The sequence below is a fragment of the Girardinichthys multiradiatus genome, chromosome 8 (assembly GCF_021462225.1).
Source record: "Girardinichthys multiradiatus isolate DD_20200921_A chromosome 8, DD_fGirMul_XY1, whole genome shotgun sequence".
NCBI classification, from domain to species: Eukaryota; Metazoa; Chordata; class Actinopteri; order Cyprinodontiformes; family Goodeidae; genus Girardinichthys; species Girardinichthys multiradiatus.
Genome location: NC_061801.1, coordinates 10,638,817 through 10,659,153, shown reverse-complemented (window position 1 = coordinate 10,659,153; position 20,337 = coordinate 10,638,817). Strand labels below are relative to the sequence as shown.

The 20,337-nt window shown below is 39.5% G+C and overlaps 1 protein-coding gene across 1 annotated transcript; it reads left to right on the top strand.

The window, feature by feature from the left end:
* The first annotated feature begins 739 nt into the window (after positions 1–739).
* tbca (tubulin cofactor a) lies at positions 740–13,755 on the top strand. The gene is made up of 4 exons (XM_047371727.1): positions 740–902; positions 7,938–8,043; positions 11,431–11,517; positions 12,997–13,755. The coding sequence occupies exons 1-4, from the start codon at positions 850–852 to the stop codon at positions 13,075–13,077; spliced, it is 327 nt and encodes a 108-aa protein (XP_047227683.1). The 5' UTR covers positions 740–849; the 3' UTR covers positions 13,078–13,755.
* Positions 13,756–20,337: the final 6,582 nt, after the last annotated feature.

Below are 20,337 nucleotides of genomic sequence, written 5' to 3'. Positions count from 1 at the left end.
ATGAAATAAAAGACTCATCATATGAATTGTGCAAATGTGATCAAGTCTTCACTTAAGTTTAACGAGTGGGTGTTGGTAAACAGTCAATTTACAGGAAGAAATTAGGCTGCGGAAACTGTAGTAAATTGAAAATAATAGTGTTCCTCTAATGCAAGTATTTACATAGTATGGTTCTCAGATATAAATCACAAAGTGTATTAAAGTAAATGCAAAATCAGGAAAACAAAAGGAAATCAGTGAAAAAAGAAAGAAAGAAAATGCTGTGTTCCAACTACAGGGGGATCGAATTCCTCAGCCTCCCTGGTAAGGCCTATGCCAGGGTACTGGAGAGGAGAGTCCGGCCAATAATCAAAAAGAAATTTAAAATGATTTATACATTTTCCTCCACTTCTCCTCAGCTGTCTCCGTTGACAATTAGTAGCTGTGTCTTTTTATGATTTCAACACATTTTTTATACTCCTCCTATGTCTGTTGCTATGGTTTGCCTTCTTTCAGGAGTTATAGTTCCCTAAGCAAACGCTTCCTTGTTTTGTTTCGTTGCTTACCAGGAAAATAAATATTGTTGATAAAATCAACAACCATAAAAATAATTAGGATATTATATTATAATTTTAAACGGCATCCAATTTATAGATCAATTTGAACATAAGCGAGCCCCAGGTCCAGACCAGCTCACTCAGCTCAGAGTTGTCTCGTCCTGCCACTCAGACCTGAAAAATCAATAACAATCTACTCTGCGGATCGACTTCTCTGTGAGCAGCTTCTCATCACTGAAGTCCATCTGCTCCCCGCTTGCAGTTAGCTCTAGAGGTCAAACAACACCGGATTTCATTCATCATCTCTATCGCCATGGCGGATCCAAGAATACGGCAGATTAAAATTAAAACGGGCATCGTGAAGAGGTAATGGTTTGTTACACTAAATACGATTTAGTGAGTTTAGCCAGAGATGCCATAGAAGCAGCCACAAGGCTATTGCTAGTAAGCTAGCCAGCTAAGACCTACAAGCACTTGACGTACATGGGGCAATAAATGCCGCCTGCGTCTCCGATGTTGAAGTGCTGCTTGAGCACAACAGCTAGCTTAGCAAGGACATGTCTTTTGTTAGCTTCTATTGCTGGTGATTTTACGGCACTCAGACCTCTGTCTCCTACCTCCGGCTCCCCTTATAGTGTGACAATAAATGTGATATTTCGACTATCAATTGTGTTGAAATGGTTTAATATGTGCGCAGAACCTCGAGGCGACCAAGCTAGAGGAAAGCTAACATGCTAGCTCATGGCTAATACCAAGTTGCCTCCATGCTGCTCTGCTTTGCCGCAGTTCCACTATTTGTAGATTGACTGTGTTGATGAAGAATACGTTGCATACAATAGTTATGAATTTTTTTTTATAGTTGACCAAAAAAGCCCCAAACGGCATGGTCCGAAAGAGAGTAAAATCTGCTCCGTGTCGGCCAGTTTCATTAGGGCCACAAAAAGTTCCACAATTTAATAAAAAAACCTAATCAGTGACAGTATTTTATAAAACTGGGAACAAATGTTTAAATATTTTTATGAATAAATTGTTAAATATGCCATAAAAAGGTTTTGTATTTACACAAAGCATATATAATTTAGTTGATGTGATGCAACACATCATGAACTTTACCTGTCAACCATTCCCATTAAAGTCGGTGTGCAGGGCTAACATGGTAAGTTTACTGGTCTGAATTGTTCACCTTGTAAAGGTTAACCAGTCAGATGTTAGTCTATTTAACAAGACACTGGAAATTATTCTATGGTGCTTTGCAACAAAGGAACCCAATGACATAACTGATTTAATACTAAAATAAATAAAAATGATTTTAACATATCACCTGAAATTAGAGTTTATTTATTTATATATTTATAGAATGAATGCATTTAGACATTTCATTTTGGATTTTTGTACACTGTTGCTTTAACATAATAAAAAAAAAAATTCAACATACATATTCAATGTGGCCGCCAAGAATGCCACAATTCTCAGGATTCACATACATTAAATAATAAATATAATGCATTACATTAATCCATTACAGGAGTAGTTATCTATTTGTGAAACATGATTTGCATACTGTTGTTATTTGTTAAAACATTTGGTTTACCGCTTAAATGCACTTTCCAGAATACTGTCTTCAAGCAAGAAAGCTCCATGTTCTGACAAAACGTTCCAGATGAATGCAGTCAGTTAAAAAATATAGGAAAATAATCATTTGTCTTTATTTAATTCAGGATAGCCTGGTGGTTTTATACCATATATGTATGTAAAACTGGATATTTTCTTGGATTTTTTTCTTTTGGTGTGGGGGTGTGATGTGTAGTGTTAAAGATATTACATTCTTACTATTACTGAGCTTTTGGATTAAAATGTGATTTAAATGCAATTAATTATGATTAATTTATTGGAAAACCTTTTGATTAATACATTTTTAAAATCTCATCCCATCACTAGTATACATACATAGAATTTGTTAGGATTAATTGTATTTTTTGAAGCGTGTATAAAAATCTACCTGTCAGTTATTTGTGAGATGTTTTGGAATAAAAAAAAAATTGGCGGATGTTTAGTGTGAGAGTAAAAGACGATTGCTAATATCCCTAATTTCAGATAAGCTGCTATAAAGATCCAGTAACACTTCAGGCTCGCACATCTTGCTTCTCCTTCAGATGTTAGCGGAGTTCTTGGGCAAACATCAGCTTACTTCCTGTCTACGTTGACGTGTGTTAGTGATAATTCGGCTCATAACATGTCTGGTTCCAATGAATTACTTTCAGATAAATCTCAGAGAAAGAGTTGTTCTTCTGCTTTGTTAACTAAGCACTTTACTTTCAATGTACTCGTACTCGTCGTCTTCCGCTTTATCTGGGGCCGGGTCACGGGGGCAGCATACTCAGCAGAGACGCCCAGACGTCCCTCTCCCCAGACACCTCCTCCAGCTCCTCCGGGGAGAGCCCAAGGCCCAGCCGAGAGACATAGTCCCTCCAGCGTGTCCTGGGCCGTCCCCTGGGCCTCCTCCCGGTGGGACGTGCCTGGAACACCTCCCGAGGAAGGCGTCCAGGAGGCATCCGGTATAGATGCCCGAGCCACCTCAACTGGCTCCTCTCGATGTGAAGGAGCAGCGGCTCTACTCCGAGCCCCTCCCGGATGGCCGAGCTCCTCACCCTATCTCTAAGGGAGTGCCCGGCCACCTTACGGAGGAAGCTCATTTCAACCGCTTGTATCCGTGATCTCGTTCTTTCGGTCATGACCCAAAGTTCATGGCCATAGGTGAGGGTAGGAACGTAGACCGACCGGTAAATCGAGAGCTTTGCTTTTTGGCTCAGCTCTCTATTCACCACAACGGACCGGCGCAGCGCCCCCATTACTTTCAATGTAAATAATGCAATTTTTTCCCCCAAAAAACTTTATTAAGAACAACAAACAGAACATGGGATGCATCAAGCTGACAAGAACACAGAAAGGAGTAATAAACCAAAAGGATTTAACTTGAGAATAAAATAAACACAATGCCAGGGGTTTCAAATTGTTCTAAAACACAAACAATAAAAACTATATTAAAATGTAGCGATAAATGGAAATGTTTTATTTGTGCCTCAGCAGTAACATTTGTTTGTATCTGCAGCAAATTTATGGGCAGTTGGAAGCACACAGTGCCACACTAAATATAATCCATTATAATAAGAAAATAAAAACATTACTGAATCAAAGGTACATACTTCCATAAAGGATATTAACACTTGTACTAAGAGGGAAGTGACATTTAAGTTACATATTCTTTCTAAATGAGGGCTGAATTGTCCCCTACCTATTGGTTTCACCCAAATTAGGGAAGGTACATTATTTTCATATTGTAACTGGCGACATTTTTTTCTCAACTCGTAAGAACCCTGTGCTTTCAAAAGAAGTTGCCGCCATATCGAAAGTGGTATCAAGTATTTTTCTAAGTATCTGTATCAGGGTTAACAAGGTCCTACAGACATAACAATGACAGACTGATTTCCCCTGGAAGATATTCAGAATCAGCTCTATTGTCCAAGATTTAGTGTACAAACAAGGAATTTGACTTCAGTTTCAAGCGCTCACAACATACAAAAATTATGTATAAATATATAAACTATAGAGGAAATAAAGGATAAAATGAGCAGTTGTGGTAGTGCAACATGCTTATTTAGTTTCACAGTAGAGGTGTTCGTTGTGTTCATCAGAGAGACCGCCTGGGGGAAGTAACTGTTTCTGTGGCGGCTGGTTTTTGCCGTTAGAGCTCTATAGCGCCGACCTGAAGGTAAAAGTCCAAACAGTTAGTGTCCAGGATGTGTGGGGTCTAAAGAGATGTTAACTGCCCTTTTCTTGACCCTGGACCTGTACAAATCTTGGATGGAGGGAAGGTCAGTCCTCATGATCTTCCCTGCACATCTAATTGTTCGTTGCAGTTTTGGACCTGTCCTGTTTTATGGATGAGCCACACCACACAAGACTGAACTTGTTCAGGACAAACTGAATAATAATTTTGTGAAAATGCCACATGCTGTCCAGCAGTAGTCATTTGAAGCAAAGTAGCTGTGCAGTCACACCGAGTAGCCATTATCCCTTCCTACTGTATGAAGGTTTAACATTTAGTATATTCTTCCAGTACCAGACAGGGGATATTAAATCTCAATCCCTCTAGACCGGAAATGTCTCCAAGACATGAACCTTTAATCAAACTGTTAGTTTTAAACACACAGAGTTGTTCTCTGTCTCAAGTTCATGTCCTTGTTACTCTGCTCTCCTTTTCTTTCCGCAGTCCCTCCACCCCTTCATAAAGTCTGGCTTCGGGTAAGCCTGCCTTGCTCTGTTAGTGGGGGCCTATTTCCTGCAGCTTTCTCACATTCCAGTCAGTGCTTCTCTGCCCTAGCGAGGCGGATGCCCTTAATAAAATGACAACAGTAATTTGCCTTTGTCATTCCGGTCGCAGCACAGACTACGTCGTGGCTCAAAAATACAGTGCCAGAGAAGGCAGCCGAATGTGTGTCGGTTGGCTTTAATTCCCTTTTTTTTTTTTTTTTCTATTTTCCAGAGAGCTGGCTTTTCCATTAAGCCCGAGTTGGCAGGTCTATTTAAAACCAGCCACGACCCCACCCCTCATTCACACTGCGCTCCAGGAGAAATAAGAAATTAACATCCGGACTGGAAGGTGGAGGAATGGACATTTTGTTATTAGACTGTCCTTCAGTTTTATTTAAATTATTCCAGCCTCCCTTCCTCCGTCTTTCTTCCTCCTCTGCGCACCACCTTCTTCTTTCTAAACAGACGACATCACTCACTGTGCGTCAGACACGGGAGTCGAAGACAGGAGGTGGCGTTACATATGGTGCCTGTTTAAAAGCTTCTTGATGGAACCGTATTACGATAAGGGGTAATTGATGTAAAATATGACAGAGTGCTGTTGGCTTCCTTGGTTAGGCGAGGAGCGCCGCAACACGGAGGCAAGGCTCTTCAGTAATATGACTGACTAATGAAGGATTACTCACATACACACAGCTGATTTTATGAAAAATGAAATTTGTGTTGTCATCTCGACGAGCGGCCGCAGCCGGAAAAAGACAATTAGATGGAAATTATTACTAATAGCGATATTTTCAAACTCTATTATGCCAATCAGCCTCTGAATCTGTTTAATAGATTTAGTTCCATTTGGCCCATAATTGATAAATAATCAAAATTTATCAATGTACTCAAGCCCATTTTCACTACCAATCAATGAAAGAAAGCCCATTTACCACCTGATTTGGTCCAGATTAGGGAGGAATTGATGATCAATTAATCAGTAAAAAGCAGTAGTACTATGTGGGAGTGTGTGGGGTAGAGACGGTAAAGGTGGGTTAAAGGGCCAGCTATGATGTTACCATGTGAGCTGGATGGTACAATGCAATTATTATGGATGGAAAAGGGTTTTTTATTTTTGGTTAATACCTGTTAATGCTAAACAAAAAAACTATCATTAGGGATAATGGCTCAGTTATTCACTTAAAAGGAAAATATTTCCTTTTTTTTATTTTATTTAAACAAAATCAAATATATATTGACTGATTAGGTTAGATAAATGTTTTAGAAATGAATTATGCATTTGTATAAACTACTTCGATGATTCTGACAATATTGAAGTATAAGATAAAAGATAAAAAATGAGATGAGATGATAACTGGTTATAATGGTTATACAATTTCTGATGTCTAGTAACACAACTTCCATCATTCAAACTATGGAGCTGCATTGTGGAAGAGGCGAGCAGAGGGAGGTGTATGGCAAGTCATCTGAAGTTTATAGGAATATGTTTTGCAAACCTGATTATTCCACAGTAATAAGAACACCACTTACTCTCAAGACAGTATTTAGGACAAAGTAAAATAAATAAAAATGCTAACTTGACCAATAAGCCCATTGTGTTAATATTGCAGCTCTAATGAAGGGATTACATTTGGCTTTCATAATTTATGAAACCTGCCATCAGAGACTTTTCGGTCATATTGTTAACTTACAGAATGATATTGTTAAATATACTTATTGGTTTTGCTGCAGGTGAGCTGGGATGTCAGTACCTGTCCATTATACACGGCTCAAAAAATTACAGGAACACTCTTTAATCAGAGCATAATATCGAGTCAGTTAAACTCCTGGAATATTGATCTGGTCAGTTCAGTAGTAGAAGAGGTTGTTAATCAGTTTCAGCTGTTTTGGTGTTGATGAAATTAACAACGTGAAGTAAAGGGGAAACAAAGAGGCGACCCCAGAGACAAGAATCATTTTTCAGGTGGAGGCCACAGATATTTTTTCTCTCCTCATTTTATTTTACTGCTTTTCAGTAGTTTTGCATTTGACCCGGGTCAGTGTCACTATCGGTAGCATGAGGCGATACCTGGACCCTGCAGAGGCTGCACAGGCAGTCCAATTCCACCAGGATGGCACATCAATACGTGCCATTGCCTGAAGGTTTCTGTGTCTCCCAGCACAGTCTAGAGCAAGGAGGAGATTCAAGGAAAAATGGAGTTCCCCCAGGAGAGCTGGACAGGGTCGGCCGAGGTGCTTAACAGCATGTTCGGTACCTGCTCTTTTGTGCAAGGAGGAACAGGATAAGTACTGGCAGAGCTCTACAAAGTGACGTCCAGTGGGCCACTGGCATGGATGTCTCTGACCGGGCTATTAGAATAAGACCTCATTAGGATGGCCTGAGAACCCGACGTCCTCCAGTAGGCCCTGTGCTCACTGCCCGGTACCGTGGAGCTCCACTGGCATTTCCCAGAGAACACCAGGATTGGCAGGTTCAGCAGTGGCGCTCTGTTCTTTTCACAGATGAGAGCAAGGTCACTCTGAGCTCATGTGACAGACATGAAAGGGTCACTGATGTGAAAGATGTGGGGAACGTTATGCTGCCTGATAAGTTGAGACAACCAGAAGATAATTTCAAAAAAGAAAGGATAACACCAGTATTTCGAATGGTGGAGATAAATTTGTTTTTGAGGCTTTTATTTGTATTGAATGGGTAATATATATTATATATGTCTTAAGTTTTCTTTTTATTGTAGATTCGAGTCTTGATAACCAAAATGCCTTCCAGTCTGATACGTCCTGCCTCAGATTTTTAATTCAGTCAGCGTAAGAAGCTAGTGGATCTTATTCTGGCAGCAGTGAGGATATATGACTTGTTCAGAGTTTATTACTGTGGAGTGTATCTTGGCATCCTGTGGGAGATGATCTCACTGTGACCCCACCCCCCAGTCAGTGGAAGTGCGTGAAGACGGATGGACCCGTCTGTAAAAAGTGACCATCACAGCCTGGCTTTCATGGTTCAGCCTATATTGTGTCTCTAGTGTTTGATGTTTGCAGGAACAAGAGTGTCATCGCCTTTAATCGTGTCTTCTCCTCTTCTCCTTTCAGGCTGGCCAAAGAGGAGATTTCATACATAAATGAAGCAAGGCAGCAAGAAGAGAAAGTTGAGCGCCTGAAGGCAGAGGGAGAGGATGAATTTGTCATCAAGAAACAGGTATTCAAGTCTTACTTTTCTGTTTTGAATTCTCAGCATTTTTTGGTTGATTCTTGGTTATTTTGAGTAAGAATCAGTAGAAAAGTTAGTCTTTGAAAGGAGAATGACTGGTGATTTTCTAAACTCCTCGATGCAGATATAATTATTATCATGTTGGGTTATTGTAGTTTAATAACTGCTGACATGTAGTAAAGGGTCCAAAGACCCATATACTGCCCTCTATACGTGCTGTTTTCGCATCATTTGGTTTAATAGGTGTACAGATTTCATACCATGTTCTATAGATGCAGACCAAAATGGTTCAGTATTTGTGTTAGAATGATGTTTCATATTCATTGTCACCAGATGAAGCGTCTGACGGTCTAAACTGCTGCACAACATATCGAATCAAAGCCACCATCATAGCTTCAATCTTTAGCAGAATGGTGTTTCAAGTCATAGACCTGACCTGACCTGACATGACCTTGGCCTTTCACAAGGAACGTTATTGTTAGGATTTGAAACATTCATCACAATTACTATTAGTGTGTGAAATATTGTGAGTCGTGCATTCACATCCATGTAGCCAAATGTACTCTTAGCAGTCACATGCGAAGAGTACATTTGGCTACATGGATGGACTTTGACAGTCCTGCATGGCCAGTAATTTTAGTGACGGAGTCTAAAAGTCATGCAGAGTGGGTGGGGCATTGTGATAATGGAGAAAAAAGGAAAATCTGAGTTGCTCATAATCTATATTGGAAACACAGTGGGATTTACTATCATCAGTGTATACAAAGTCAGCATGGTTATTAATATTATCATGTTTTAACAGGCTGGAAATCATGCGCTAAAAGTGAAGCCAGTGCATTAACGGTAGTTATCAGTAGTAGTAGTAGTAATGTCATACACTATAAATTTATATTAATAAATTTGACAGCGACCCTTTGTTAATTTTGCAGCCTGAACACATAAAGCATTCACACCTCTGTTTCTGTGGGCAACGATTATATTTTAATTAGTTTATTTAGCCTTAAAATATGTTCTGACCCAGTTTCTTCATGTTTAAGGCTCTGTGAATGTTTGCTGAACGCTCTGTCACAGTTGATTTGCTGTATTAACACTTTTACGTAAGTAAATACATTCTTGTATAATTTTGGCTGTCATGCAGAGTACAAGAAAATCCTTGGCTACAGGGCTTGGACACCAAGACAACAGATACGATGTTAACAGATTATACAGACAAACACATCCGTACCTTATCAGGAACATATTTAGTTGCGATGGTATTATTGGAGTCCATCCAACTGGCCAAATATATCACCCATATGCAGAAAGCGAATGCCTGATGTTTTAAATACAGTGGCTTGCTGAATGCTGTGTCCAAGCAGTTCTTTGCATTTGCAACATTGCATTGCAGACTCTATTTTGTTGAACGTCCAGATCATATAGGTCCTAGTGAGACGCCTGTTGGCCCATTTGATTAAGCAAACAAATGATCAGGACCCCCTTCAGTTTGCTTATCGCTGTGGAGTTGGAGTTGAAGATGCCATCATACACCTGCTTCAACAAACTCACTGTCATCTGGACAAAGCCAGCAGCACTGTGAGGATCATGTTCTTTGATTTCTCCAGTGCATTTAATACAATTCAACCTGATCTGCTTTGTCAGAAACTCCAGAAGACTCAGGTGGAGGCCTCAACAATCTCCTGGATCAAAGACTACCTGACAAACAGACCACAGTTTGTGAGACTGAAGGGTTGTGAGTCTAACCAGGTAGTCAGCAGCACAGGAGCACCACAGGGGACTGTACTCTCACCATTCCTTTTCACTCTGTACACCTCAGACTTCAAGTACAAGACAGACTCCTGTCATCTGCAGAAATACTCGGATGATTCTGCAGTCGTGGGGTGGATCAGAGATGGACAAGAAGCTGAGTACAGGGAGCTGGTGGACCGCTTTGTGGCATGGTGTGGAAACAATCCTCTCATCTTGAACGTGAATAAAACAAAGGAGATGATTGTAGATTTTAAGAGAAACTACAATGGCTCTTTGATGAAACCTGCATACTATGGGGTACAACAACAACTAATTTCCCTTTGGAATTAATAAAGTATTTCTAAATTGAATTTAAATTTGAAGATAGCAAACACCCAGTTAACTTACAGCTAGCCGCATGGCAGCTGAGAGGACTAGGCAACGAGGTGTTTACTTCTGCATGCTACTCTGTAGCTCCTCCCAGCACTGTTAGGAACTCTAAAATACAGAAACCCTCCTCCTTGCTTGCCTTATAAAAATTTCAGTAATCTGATTATTAAGGAAAATATATTAAATTCAGCCCTGTTATATTTAGTTTCCCCATTTTACTTACTTATGAAACCCTGAATAGAGTTTGACTATTTTATGGTTTTATGGTTACTCTTTATTGTATTTCATTTAATTTTTTATTCTACTTTTATTTAATTGTGTGTTAAAACAATAAAAACATAATCTGTCATATCTGCCCAGTGTGACATCCACCACAGTTCAGAAATAAAAACTCTGGTGTATGAAAGATTCTGTTTGGGTTTTCTTTGTTGTCTCATGGAGGAGGCAGTTGAGCCTGAGCGACAGGCTTAGTAGGTGTTAAATGGGTAGATTGGAAGGCCAGATGGATTATAGAAGATAAGAGGTTCCTGAGACAGGATGGCTTACAGGTTTATGTTTTAATGGAATCAATAGGCTTCAAGTGTCATCTTTATCCTGTCCTGATGGGATCATTCCACTGCACCAGGAGGGCACTGTGACTTTCCTCTTGTTTCAGCGCCTCTCCACTTGTCTCGCTCACCTTGTCACATTTAGACGACCAGCCGTCTACTGTGTGTCAGTGAGGCTCTCCGATTCAGCCACATGAAGGCTTGTGCAGTGTCCATGCAGGCGACTGTGTCCATGTTTTGACTGTGCAGCACCACACTGGGATAGGCGAGGAAGCATCTGTCAAGAAGAAGTGTGTCTGACAACGTTAGCAGACTGTTTTTCTGCTCTTTGGGGTGCCGGCTGGGGGAATTCCACATTAGCAGTGCTTGTGCAAGTTCCCCACCCGACTGTATGTTTCACTACAGGCGCTGTAATACCTCTTTACGCCTGATCACCGTGCCCTCGCCTCAAGGTTTCTTCATTCATCCAGGTGTGCAGGCAGATCCAGGCGGTCCCTCGCTGCCCAACTCCCAGCCCGATCGATAACTCAATAACCTTTTTTTTTATGTAGTGCCGCCACATTGGAGAGATGTTAACCACAGCCGAGCTTGCGTGGGACACCCTCCATGTTACAAAATCCAGCTAATCAATCTGCATGTATCTAGCTGTTTCGATCAATGTTCTAAATATGGTAGGAAAAAAACTGACAATGTGATTTTTGTGTGAGCACAGGTGGAGGTGTTGCAGGAGTCTAGAATGATGATCCCAGACTGCCGCCGCCGTCTGGCTGTAGCCCACGCAGACCTGCTTCAGTTACTTGTAAGTAAAACTTGGTGGTAGGGGAAAATGTGACAAAACAAAGATAAAAATATTAGGGTGATGGCTCCTCCAGAATCTTATATAGTTGTCTTTTAAGGTAGAATAATGATTCACTGTTGGGTTTTGTGAAGAGGTTATTATATCAGGATTCAACAAAACCGGCATTGTGTAAATTACTGCTGCCAAACAGCCTGAGTTCTTCAGAGCGGCGCGACATGAGGAAATGAATAAACCAGAAAAAGTAACTACGGACATTTAGCCAACTTCAGCTAGCCTATGCCAGAGACAAAATGGATCGATTTTTAGTACCTAAAGCTATGGACAGTGAGGAGACAGTCTGGGCCAAGCAAAAAAAGGAAGTATGACCACGATTATTTAAAGTATGAATTTTCATGGACTGGATCTGAAGAAACTCCACTGCCACAGTGTGATGTCTGCCGAGAGGTGCTACCTAACAACGAGACCATGTTGACTCTGGCCTCATATTGACACCAAACATCTAAGATTGGTGACCAAACCCTGGGAGATTTTTGACAGGAGGCTAAATGAACTCTGGGGGCCCATTTGTCTCTTTGCTCTCTGAGAGGTGGCTAACTGTCCCGTACTTTGAAAGCCCATGATCTAAACCACTCTATTGTAGCTCAGGCTACATGTTCAGGGTTGTCCTGCTGGAAGGTGAACCTCTGCCCCAACAGCACCTTCTTTCATACGTTCTTACTCTATCACCTTTTCTCTTTATTAAAGTACTGCTACATAACCAATAAAAAAAGCTATGAAGACTTTTAGAGCATTAATATTGCCAAAGTAAGATGCGCTCTCTGTCCCGTTTTCTAAAATGTTGGAAACGTTCTTCTCAAATACAACAAGCTGCCTGGTAGCAAATGTCAACGATTGTTTTGATGCTTTAAATGAAGTGAATTTTTCAGTATGAACCGAAACCACCCATTGCATGAATTATCTTGTGTCTATACAAGCAGAGAGCAAGCCTAAACCCTGGGGATTTAAGTTGATATAGCGAGGAGCAAACATAAGCATGCATGGCCCAGGGTCATCTCAATTAATGCAGAGCAGCAGCCGGGCAGCTCGAGGTGTGAGTCACCAGCAAGAGAGAGAGAGAGAGAGACACACGGAGCTGAATGGTAGGCAGAGGGAGCTAACCTGGAATTAGAGACATGTCCCCTCTCCTGTAGCTCATCCTCCCTGAGACAGACATGCACACGCTCATCACAGTTCATTAGCAGCGCTGTCACCGTGGTGACCACCACAGGAACTCAAATGTACTTGATTAAAGGACAGCTTTACAGTCGTGATGTCCCTCATAGTGACTGCTTCTCTGCTAAATTTAGGTTCCTGTAACCAGTTTTCTAATGGTGACAGTTTGTTCAGTGTGTTTTCTTTTAGACGCTTCTTCAAAGCCAGCAGCAATGCAGTGGATTGCAATAAAACCAAACGTGTGTGCTTGTGTTTGTGTCTGCCCAGGAAACAGAAGAGGAGCTGGCTAAATCAGAGGAGTACAATGAAGCTAGAAACGTATTGGACTCAGTGAAGCTTGAAGGATAATTTCTGCCGGCTTTCTGTCCTCACTGCTGGAATCACCGGCTTAAATGTCCATTCCTTTCTTCAGGCCTCCTTTAGAACCACAGACACCTAACAGAATCCATTCAAAGTTTCTGCTCTTGATGTGATTGTTTCTACTGTTTACTCCTAGCATGCCACCACATTTGTTCAACTTCTGTGTAAATCCCATAAGAATACAGTAAAATATTCTGTTTATTAACACAAAAGAGTGAAGAAGTGAATGGGGGGGTGGTTCTAAGCTTTCTCATTATTAAATGCACGCTTTTGGTCCAATCACTTTTCTGCAGGACACTTTGTTGGTTTGAACCATTACTGAAAGACTTTTGCTTCTTTTATAAATTAGAATTGTTGCCTTCTCTCGGTTTTTATTAGCTCAGATTATGTTGATTTTGACTCTTAATCTGCCTTTTTGTTTCTGAATAAATAGAAAATAAGGTGGGAAGTGATTTATAGCAATTCACAGTCCAGATATGCACTGTGCAATTATTTTATTAGAGGCGTCCTGTTGGTTTTTATTTCTTTTTAATTGATCACTCCACTTGGCAAAGCAGTTGGAAGGATTTAATTGCATGTATGTACTTGTTGGTGTTCCTGTTAACAACACTGAACTGGATTGTGTCTTGATGCCTACAATAAAGAAGAGAGCACTTTGGGAAACTCTGTCAGTCTTGACAAATGTTGCTTATGGCCGTGAATGACAAAACATGGCCGCCTCATGTCCCTGCTGCGCTCCCATCTGTTATTCAAATGGCCTAAAATAATGACACCTTACATTAACGCAGAGTGAGTCTTTCCTAAATAGTCATGCTAATAAATGAACTCAATTGCGAGACAAATTAAGGTTACATTTGACTTGATCCTTATTTTGCAGATTTCGATAATTATCGGGATCACCCCAAAGTCTCATTACCGCCCTAATGAGGCGCTGCTACTCCGTGACATCCACCCCGCTCCGTCTCGTTAAGGAAATCGCTCTTCAATGCTGATTATTTTATTTGGAGGTATAATTATATTTCTTTCGGATAAATCACGGCCTAATCGAGTCCGTGCAGGAGGGCAGCGGCGCTAATTGAGGCATGAGATGCGCCGGCGGGGCGCTCCACCTGTGGTTGGGGTGACCGGGCGGACCCCAGGCACGCTGATCGCAGCTTGGAAACACGTGGCTCAGGTCCCGTTCTGTGGGAGGGGAAAGCAGGAGATGGGAGAACATGATCAGAGATCCTGTTTTCAGGTTTATTGGTAGGAGAAGCCTTAAAATCACTGGCCGGTTTTCTTGGACATGGGCATCTCACTTTAATGAACTAAGTGTGCCAGACGTGCTCTAACAGATGAGTCACCCTAAAACCAGAGTAAAAATAACTAGAACAAGGTGTAAAGATCCAAATATTAAAACCCAACATTATCTCAATAAGGTAACATTAAAAAAGCCTTCATTGAGATCCGTGTAAGACACCCATAAGACATTTTACAGTAAACCATTTCTTTTAAAAACTTTATAACATTTTGCAGTCTGTAACAATGTCAAAAAAGCAGTGTTTTGATCTAACAGGTTTTTAGGTAGGTAAATAGTTTAAGCTACTCCTTAATACCCCAATTCATTTGGCTTTATGAAATTAACCCCCAGTAAATGGAGTTGTCCCTCTGAGCACCAACATGCATTTCCAATCTAATGATTAAAAACTAATCATAAAATAAAACCCTGCGTGTTCATTTTATTAAGGCGTGTATTCCCTCAATACTGGGGTACTCTAATTTATCAACCTTTGTTTCTACTACACCATAATGTGGGAAATCACAGGTTAGGAACGAAAACTACACTAGAAAAAGGACTAGCTAGAATTTAACCACTTAAATTGGTGGACCCATTTGCATGTCTTTTTTTTTTTTTTTTTTGAAGGGCTACATTTTAATTTCAAGGCTGAACTTGTTTAACAGAAAAAAATACTTTATTACTAAATTAATCAAATTAAGTTTGCCCTGCGATGGACTGGCGACCTGTCCAGGGTGTACCCTGCCTCTCGCCCATAGACTGCTGGAGATAGGCACCAGCTCCCCCACGACCCACTATGGAATAAGCGGTAGAAAATGACTGACTGACTGACTGAAGTTTTAACTATTCAGTATTAAAATTTAGTGGAAATATAAAATGAATTATTTAAACTTTTTCCATGACAACCACTGCAAAGATTTGCTATTTGCCTCAAAGTTAAGAAGCTTCACTTGCAAGTTTGAGTTTGGCATCAGGTTTGTTTCCAACCCTGCTTCAACACATCAACTTCACAACCACTACTCATGAATTTTTGTGTTTACTTCATACATTCATTCATAGGTAGGACATCCCATAAGTGTCAGCCTTGCCATTCTCTCCTGGACGCTGAACAAATAAGAGTACCAGTTAATCTTGAGTTAAATTCTAATATTGTTCAGGTAGGATTTGTTACCAAGATGAAGAAGTTAATGTAGTTGAAATTTAACTACTATCAAACATTTAATTTACAAACTAGCATGCTTGACTCATTTTTTATACAGTTTTAATGGCTTATAATTAATGCCTTCTAAAATTTATTTTCATAGCGTATGGATATTTTTGCTTACAATGATTTTGTAAGCTTTTAAAAGCATATTTTACAAATTTGAATTGTAAAATCTTTTTTTGTAAGGTGGAGGCAATAGAGTTGTTGACATGTTACACAGGATGGGAGACCTTTGTCACTGAACCTAAAAGCCTTCAGTCATACATTTCCGTCACTTTATTAACACAACAGAGGTTGTCCTATTTTCTACCTTTAAGTCCGTCAGTGTCAAACTTTCTGCAGCAGAACTCTGTGGCACCTGCTCCTCTCCTCCTCACCACAGTAACTTCATTCCTCCTATAATCCCCCAGACTGTCACCAAATCAGCTGCATGAAACAAGAATCTCATTTGTTGAACTGGGAGCACGGTGCAGATGGAAGATCGATTGTTTTTCTCCTCAGAAATCTCTAATTGACTGAATACGGACTGCAAAGACTGCAAGCAGAGAGAAACAGGAACCGCACCGGCTCTGGTCTGCGTAACCAGGGGGTCATGGGTCCAATCCCCGCCAATCACAAATAAGCAGGTGAGCTAAGGGGGAAAAAAAGGCCCCTGAGGGTGTCTGGTACATTAGAGGCTGTTTAACATTGCACTGATTTATTGGGTGATTTTTTTTTACACTATGAAAATAAAATCAACATTTTATTATTTGTGTTGTCCAACAGAAAACGTCAAGGCTAATATGATCAAATTTATCACTTTGGTAAAAAAAAAAAAAGCAAAAAAAAAAAAAAAAAAAAACATGAGAATTTTAATTGAGAAAGTTTGTAATAACGCAATAATTTAAGTTAATATCTAGGAAATTTTAGCAACCAGTTGCAGTTTTTTGGTAGGGGTAAAATGGCTGACTGCCCAGGGCGCCGTGTTGTCAGAGGATGGCACACGTCCACGAAGAAAAAACAAAAGTGATCCATCTGATTGGAGGCTTCAGTGCATATGAAGGCTCACTACTGGAAAACTTGAAATACGTAGTTCAAGGAAGACCGGAGGTTCTTTAAAAACACAGTTTGAGGAAAATTAAACCTTTATTTCATCAGAGAGAACAAACAAACAGCACCTTCATATTTTTTCTGCCTTAGGAGCACATCAGATGAGGGCAAACGTGAAAACTACAATTTATGAGGACTGGTCAAACCTGGTCAGGAATAAACTACAATAATAGCACATTTTAAAAAATCAGGTGATTTGTAAAACATTTGTTCTGATTGTGAAAACAATAAAACAGATTCTTAGTTTTCTTTAAAAAAAAAAAAGTTTAGTCTGCAGAAAAGGTGGTCTCTCCCAGGGTGCTAAAACTGTCACTGTGAAGTCCGAATGCTAAGGTCTAATTTTTAGAAGCATGTTTTCAAAAGTGGTTGAAATTTACCTAACTTACTTGAGTGACTTTTAGCTGTTAAACTTCCATAATTTCCACTTTTACCAGTGCAAAGGTCGCTCCTCATCTCAGCAGCGCCTGAAACAAGCCCAACGATACACACAGATGCACCGCATTAACTTTGTCACCATATGAATTGTTTCTTTGTCCGGGCTTATTAGAAAAATCTATACATAGAGGGTGACATTGCGAAGATCCATGTTTCCCACCCTAATTACAGTCTTCATCAAGCCAGCAGACGCTCACAGTCCAATGACGAGGAGTCCAAAGGTGCTGTCCGCAGGAAAATTTTGTTTTTCAAAAATAAGGAGAAATTTCTAATTAAAACAGTATGACTATTTTCAATCCAAAAGGGTACCCCAGGCTCATGATTTAAGAAACACACACACACACAAAAAGAAATCCTCTTGTGCGCTTGTACACGTCAGATATTCAAAGAACTAAGGATTCTATTGTAATTGCCGCGTTTTTCTCGCAGACGCATCATTATTCCTGACATCTCATGATCTTCTGGTTGTTCGGGTTAAATATGACCCGCTGCACTGAGAGGAGTCATTCACAGCCGTTTGCGCACAGCTATAAAAGCGTGGCGCAAGTGTAAAGTCGTAAAACGAAACGCACAATCCATCATCGCGCAATGTGACGGGTCTAAATTACCCTCGTACAGGCACGGTGCGTGAGGAGATGTTTGTACAGGTACCGCTGTTAGGGTTAAAAACGCTGTGAAATTTGCGCATAAGCGTAATTACAACCCGCTCTTTTGCCTACATACATAGGCTGTAGGACAAGGTGCACGAATTAATCCTTGCAAAACCGAGAGGAATCCAATCAAGGCTGCTTCTAACTAAAGGAGAAGATATATATATATGCAGCTATATATATATATATATATATATATATATATATATTAGCAGCTTTCTCTCTTGCTCCTTAAAAAAAAAAAGATGCCGAGAGGAACGCATAGATCCATCCCTCCTAGTGCCACCAGATTGCAGACAAATAAAGGATGCCTGGACGGATGGAGAAAGAAAAGAACCCCGGGCTTCACGCTCGGACGCCTCCAATGTGGCGCATAATAAATAAATCTGCTCTCTGAAAAAAGAAACCTCCCGACATCTGTCTACAACATGTCTGATTTTCTTTTTTCCACCTCTCTAAATTTCATTTGTTGCTGACTAGTATGTGTGTGCATTAAAAATCCTTTGAGATGATTACGTTTAAAGTGATTTTGCGACATAAAATAACTTTGTTTTCTCTTTTGCAAATGAAATAACATTAATTTGTGCAGATTATAAAGCGAGATAGAACGGAGAAATAATTAGCGCTTGTGTCTGCAGATGTCATGTTATGCAGTCAAAAATATTGCTACATTTTTTTTTTTAAGTAGTTGACATAATTTCTCTGTAAAGCACTTAAAAAGCATCACCAAGGCTGACCAACATGCTATATAATAAAAACGAACATTAATGTTTTAATAATAATACTGGAGAGTTTGCACCAAAATTACTATTTTGGTGTGTTTTTACTATAAGATCAGTTCGCACTAAAATGCTGATTGCTTAAACACGCAGTGAAATGGGAGATCTATACATTTAAATGAAACAATTTAATCAATAAGTTTAGCATAACGATTTCTGAGTAGTAATAATATAAGTTTACCAACTGAAGGACTAGATTACACCACAAAGACAGTACATTTGTTAAATTCTAACCAATTTTATACACTGTCCTAACTCAGCTTAATTAGTTAAATTCTCATTGATCGTTCTGATAATTTTTCTCCTCTGGTTTGTCCTTTCAATCTAAAAAAAGGAAACAAAACTGAGAATTAGTTTGTGAACAAGGCAGAAAAGGACTGAAATAGTAATAATGTTTCTCCTTGACAACAGCTAAGATGTGCTTCTTATTGGCAACAACTGCCTCAAAGCTAAAAAGCTCAGTCTGCCAGCAAGTTTGACTTTTGCATTAACGCCGCCGCTAAAGATCAAAGATGGATCCAAACTATACCTGTTGAAAACTTTTAACTTTACTAACTAAATTTATACACTTATTCATAATGTGACACATATCAGCCTAGTTATACTAAACACCATACAAGACCAAAGTAAAATGTTTTTCTGAACCAACGTCTTCTGTCAGATTCTCTTCAAAATGTTTTGCTGAGATTTATTACCAAAGTAAACAGGCTAAGGCTAAAATAAAACCATTATGTGAATAATTTTATTAGTTAACATCATTTTAGTCTCAAAAATTCTGTTTTGTAGTGTAGGCCTAGCCATGCAGGCCCTGCACTATATGTGTTTACAGTTCTGACACTGGGTGGGATCCACTCCCCACCTACTGGAGCAGCAGAAAATTTGTTTTGGCACAACTGACAGAACCTTTTTAAAACATTTATGCCGCTCCTAGTCCAAACCCTCCTGAATTCCTTTTCATAGCACCAAATAATGCTTTCAAGTTTCTTTATTTTTCACATCAATTCATAAAACATGGCCCGGTTGGGTTGAGTTGGGCAAATTACAGGAAGTTCTCTTGGCTGGTCTTTAAGAGCCATTTTTGTTGTGTGTATGTCATACTAAAGACTAAAGATGTGATGGAAATGAGAGAAAGTCAAACTTTATGTTAAAATGCAGATTATATTAACCTTACATGCTGTCTCAATGCAGCTTTTCTTTGTATGAATAACTCTGAAACTCGCTCCAGTGGCCTACACTATAAAAACGAATTTTGGAGGCTATTAAATAATACATTTTTAAAAAAGTAAGATTTTATTGAGCTTATTAGTTTGCAAACATAATGTTCAATTATGTTATAATTCTAACAAGATTAGTTATTTGGTAACAAATCATACCTAAACATCTTCATTAAAATTGAATGAAATATACTGACTGAGTCAGCAATTCTTCTCATTCTTGTTATGCAGTTGTCAGGAGGAATGGACTCCATTATATCCACTTAGGAAAAGTGAAGAACTGTTGTAAGACTTGTGGATGAGAAAGTTTCTGTTATGGGCTTAACTCTGTGTCCAGCTTTAGCTATTTCAGCAACAGCGCTAATGCGAACGTCAAACTTGCCAGCAATTTAGTTAAATAAGTAAGTTTTAAAATTTGGTTGAAATTAGGCAAATTTGTTTCAGTGTTTTTTGCTGTTAAACTTACCTAATTCCTACTTTGAATTGATTAAAATCTACCTAAAAATGTATGCAAATTCTTACACCAATTTTACAGGTTAAACAGTGTGTCTTATTGGTGCACTGTGAATGAGTATTCTGGTGTAGCTAACTTCAGGTGAAC

What these genes read in the sequence shown, in the direction of transcription:
- tbca (XM_047371727.1), top strand. Translation starts at nt 850, where the DNA reads ATGGCGGATCCAAGAATACGGCAGATTAAAATTAAAACGGGCATCGTG. An exon ending in AAAACGGGCATCGTGAAGAG is followed by an intron (nt 903 to 7,937) that starts GTAATGGTTTGT and finishes TTCTCCTTTCAG; the next exon opens with GCTGGCCAAAGAGGAGATTT. An exon ending in CAGACCTGCTTCAGTTACTT is followed by an intron (nt 11,518 to 12,996) that starts GTAAGTAAAACT and finishes GTGTCTGCCCAG; the next exon opens with GAAACAGAAGAGGAGCTGGC.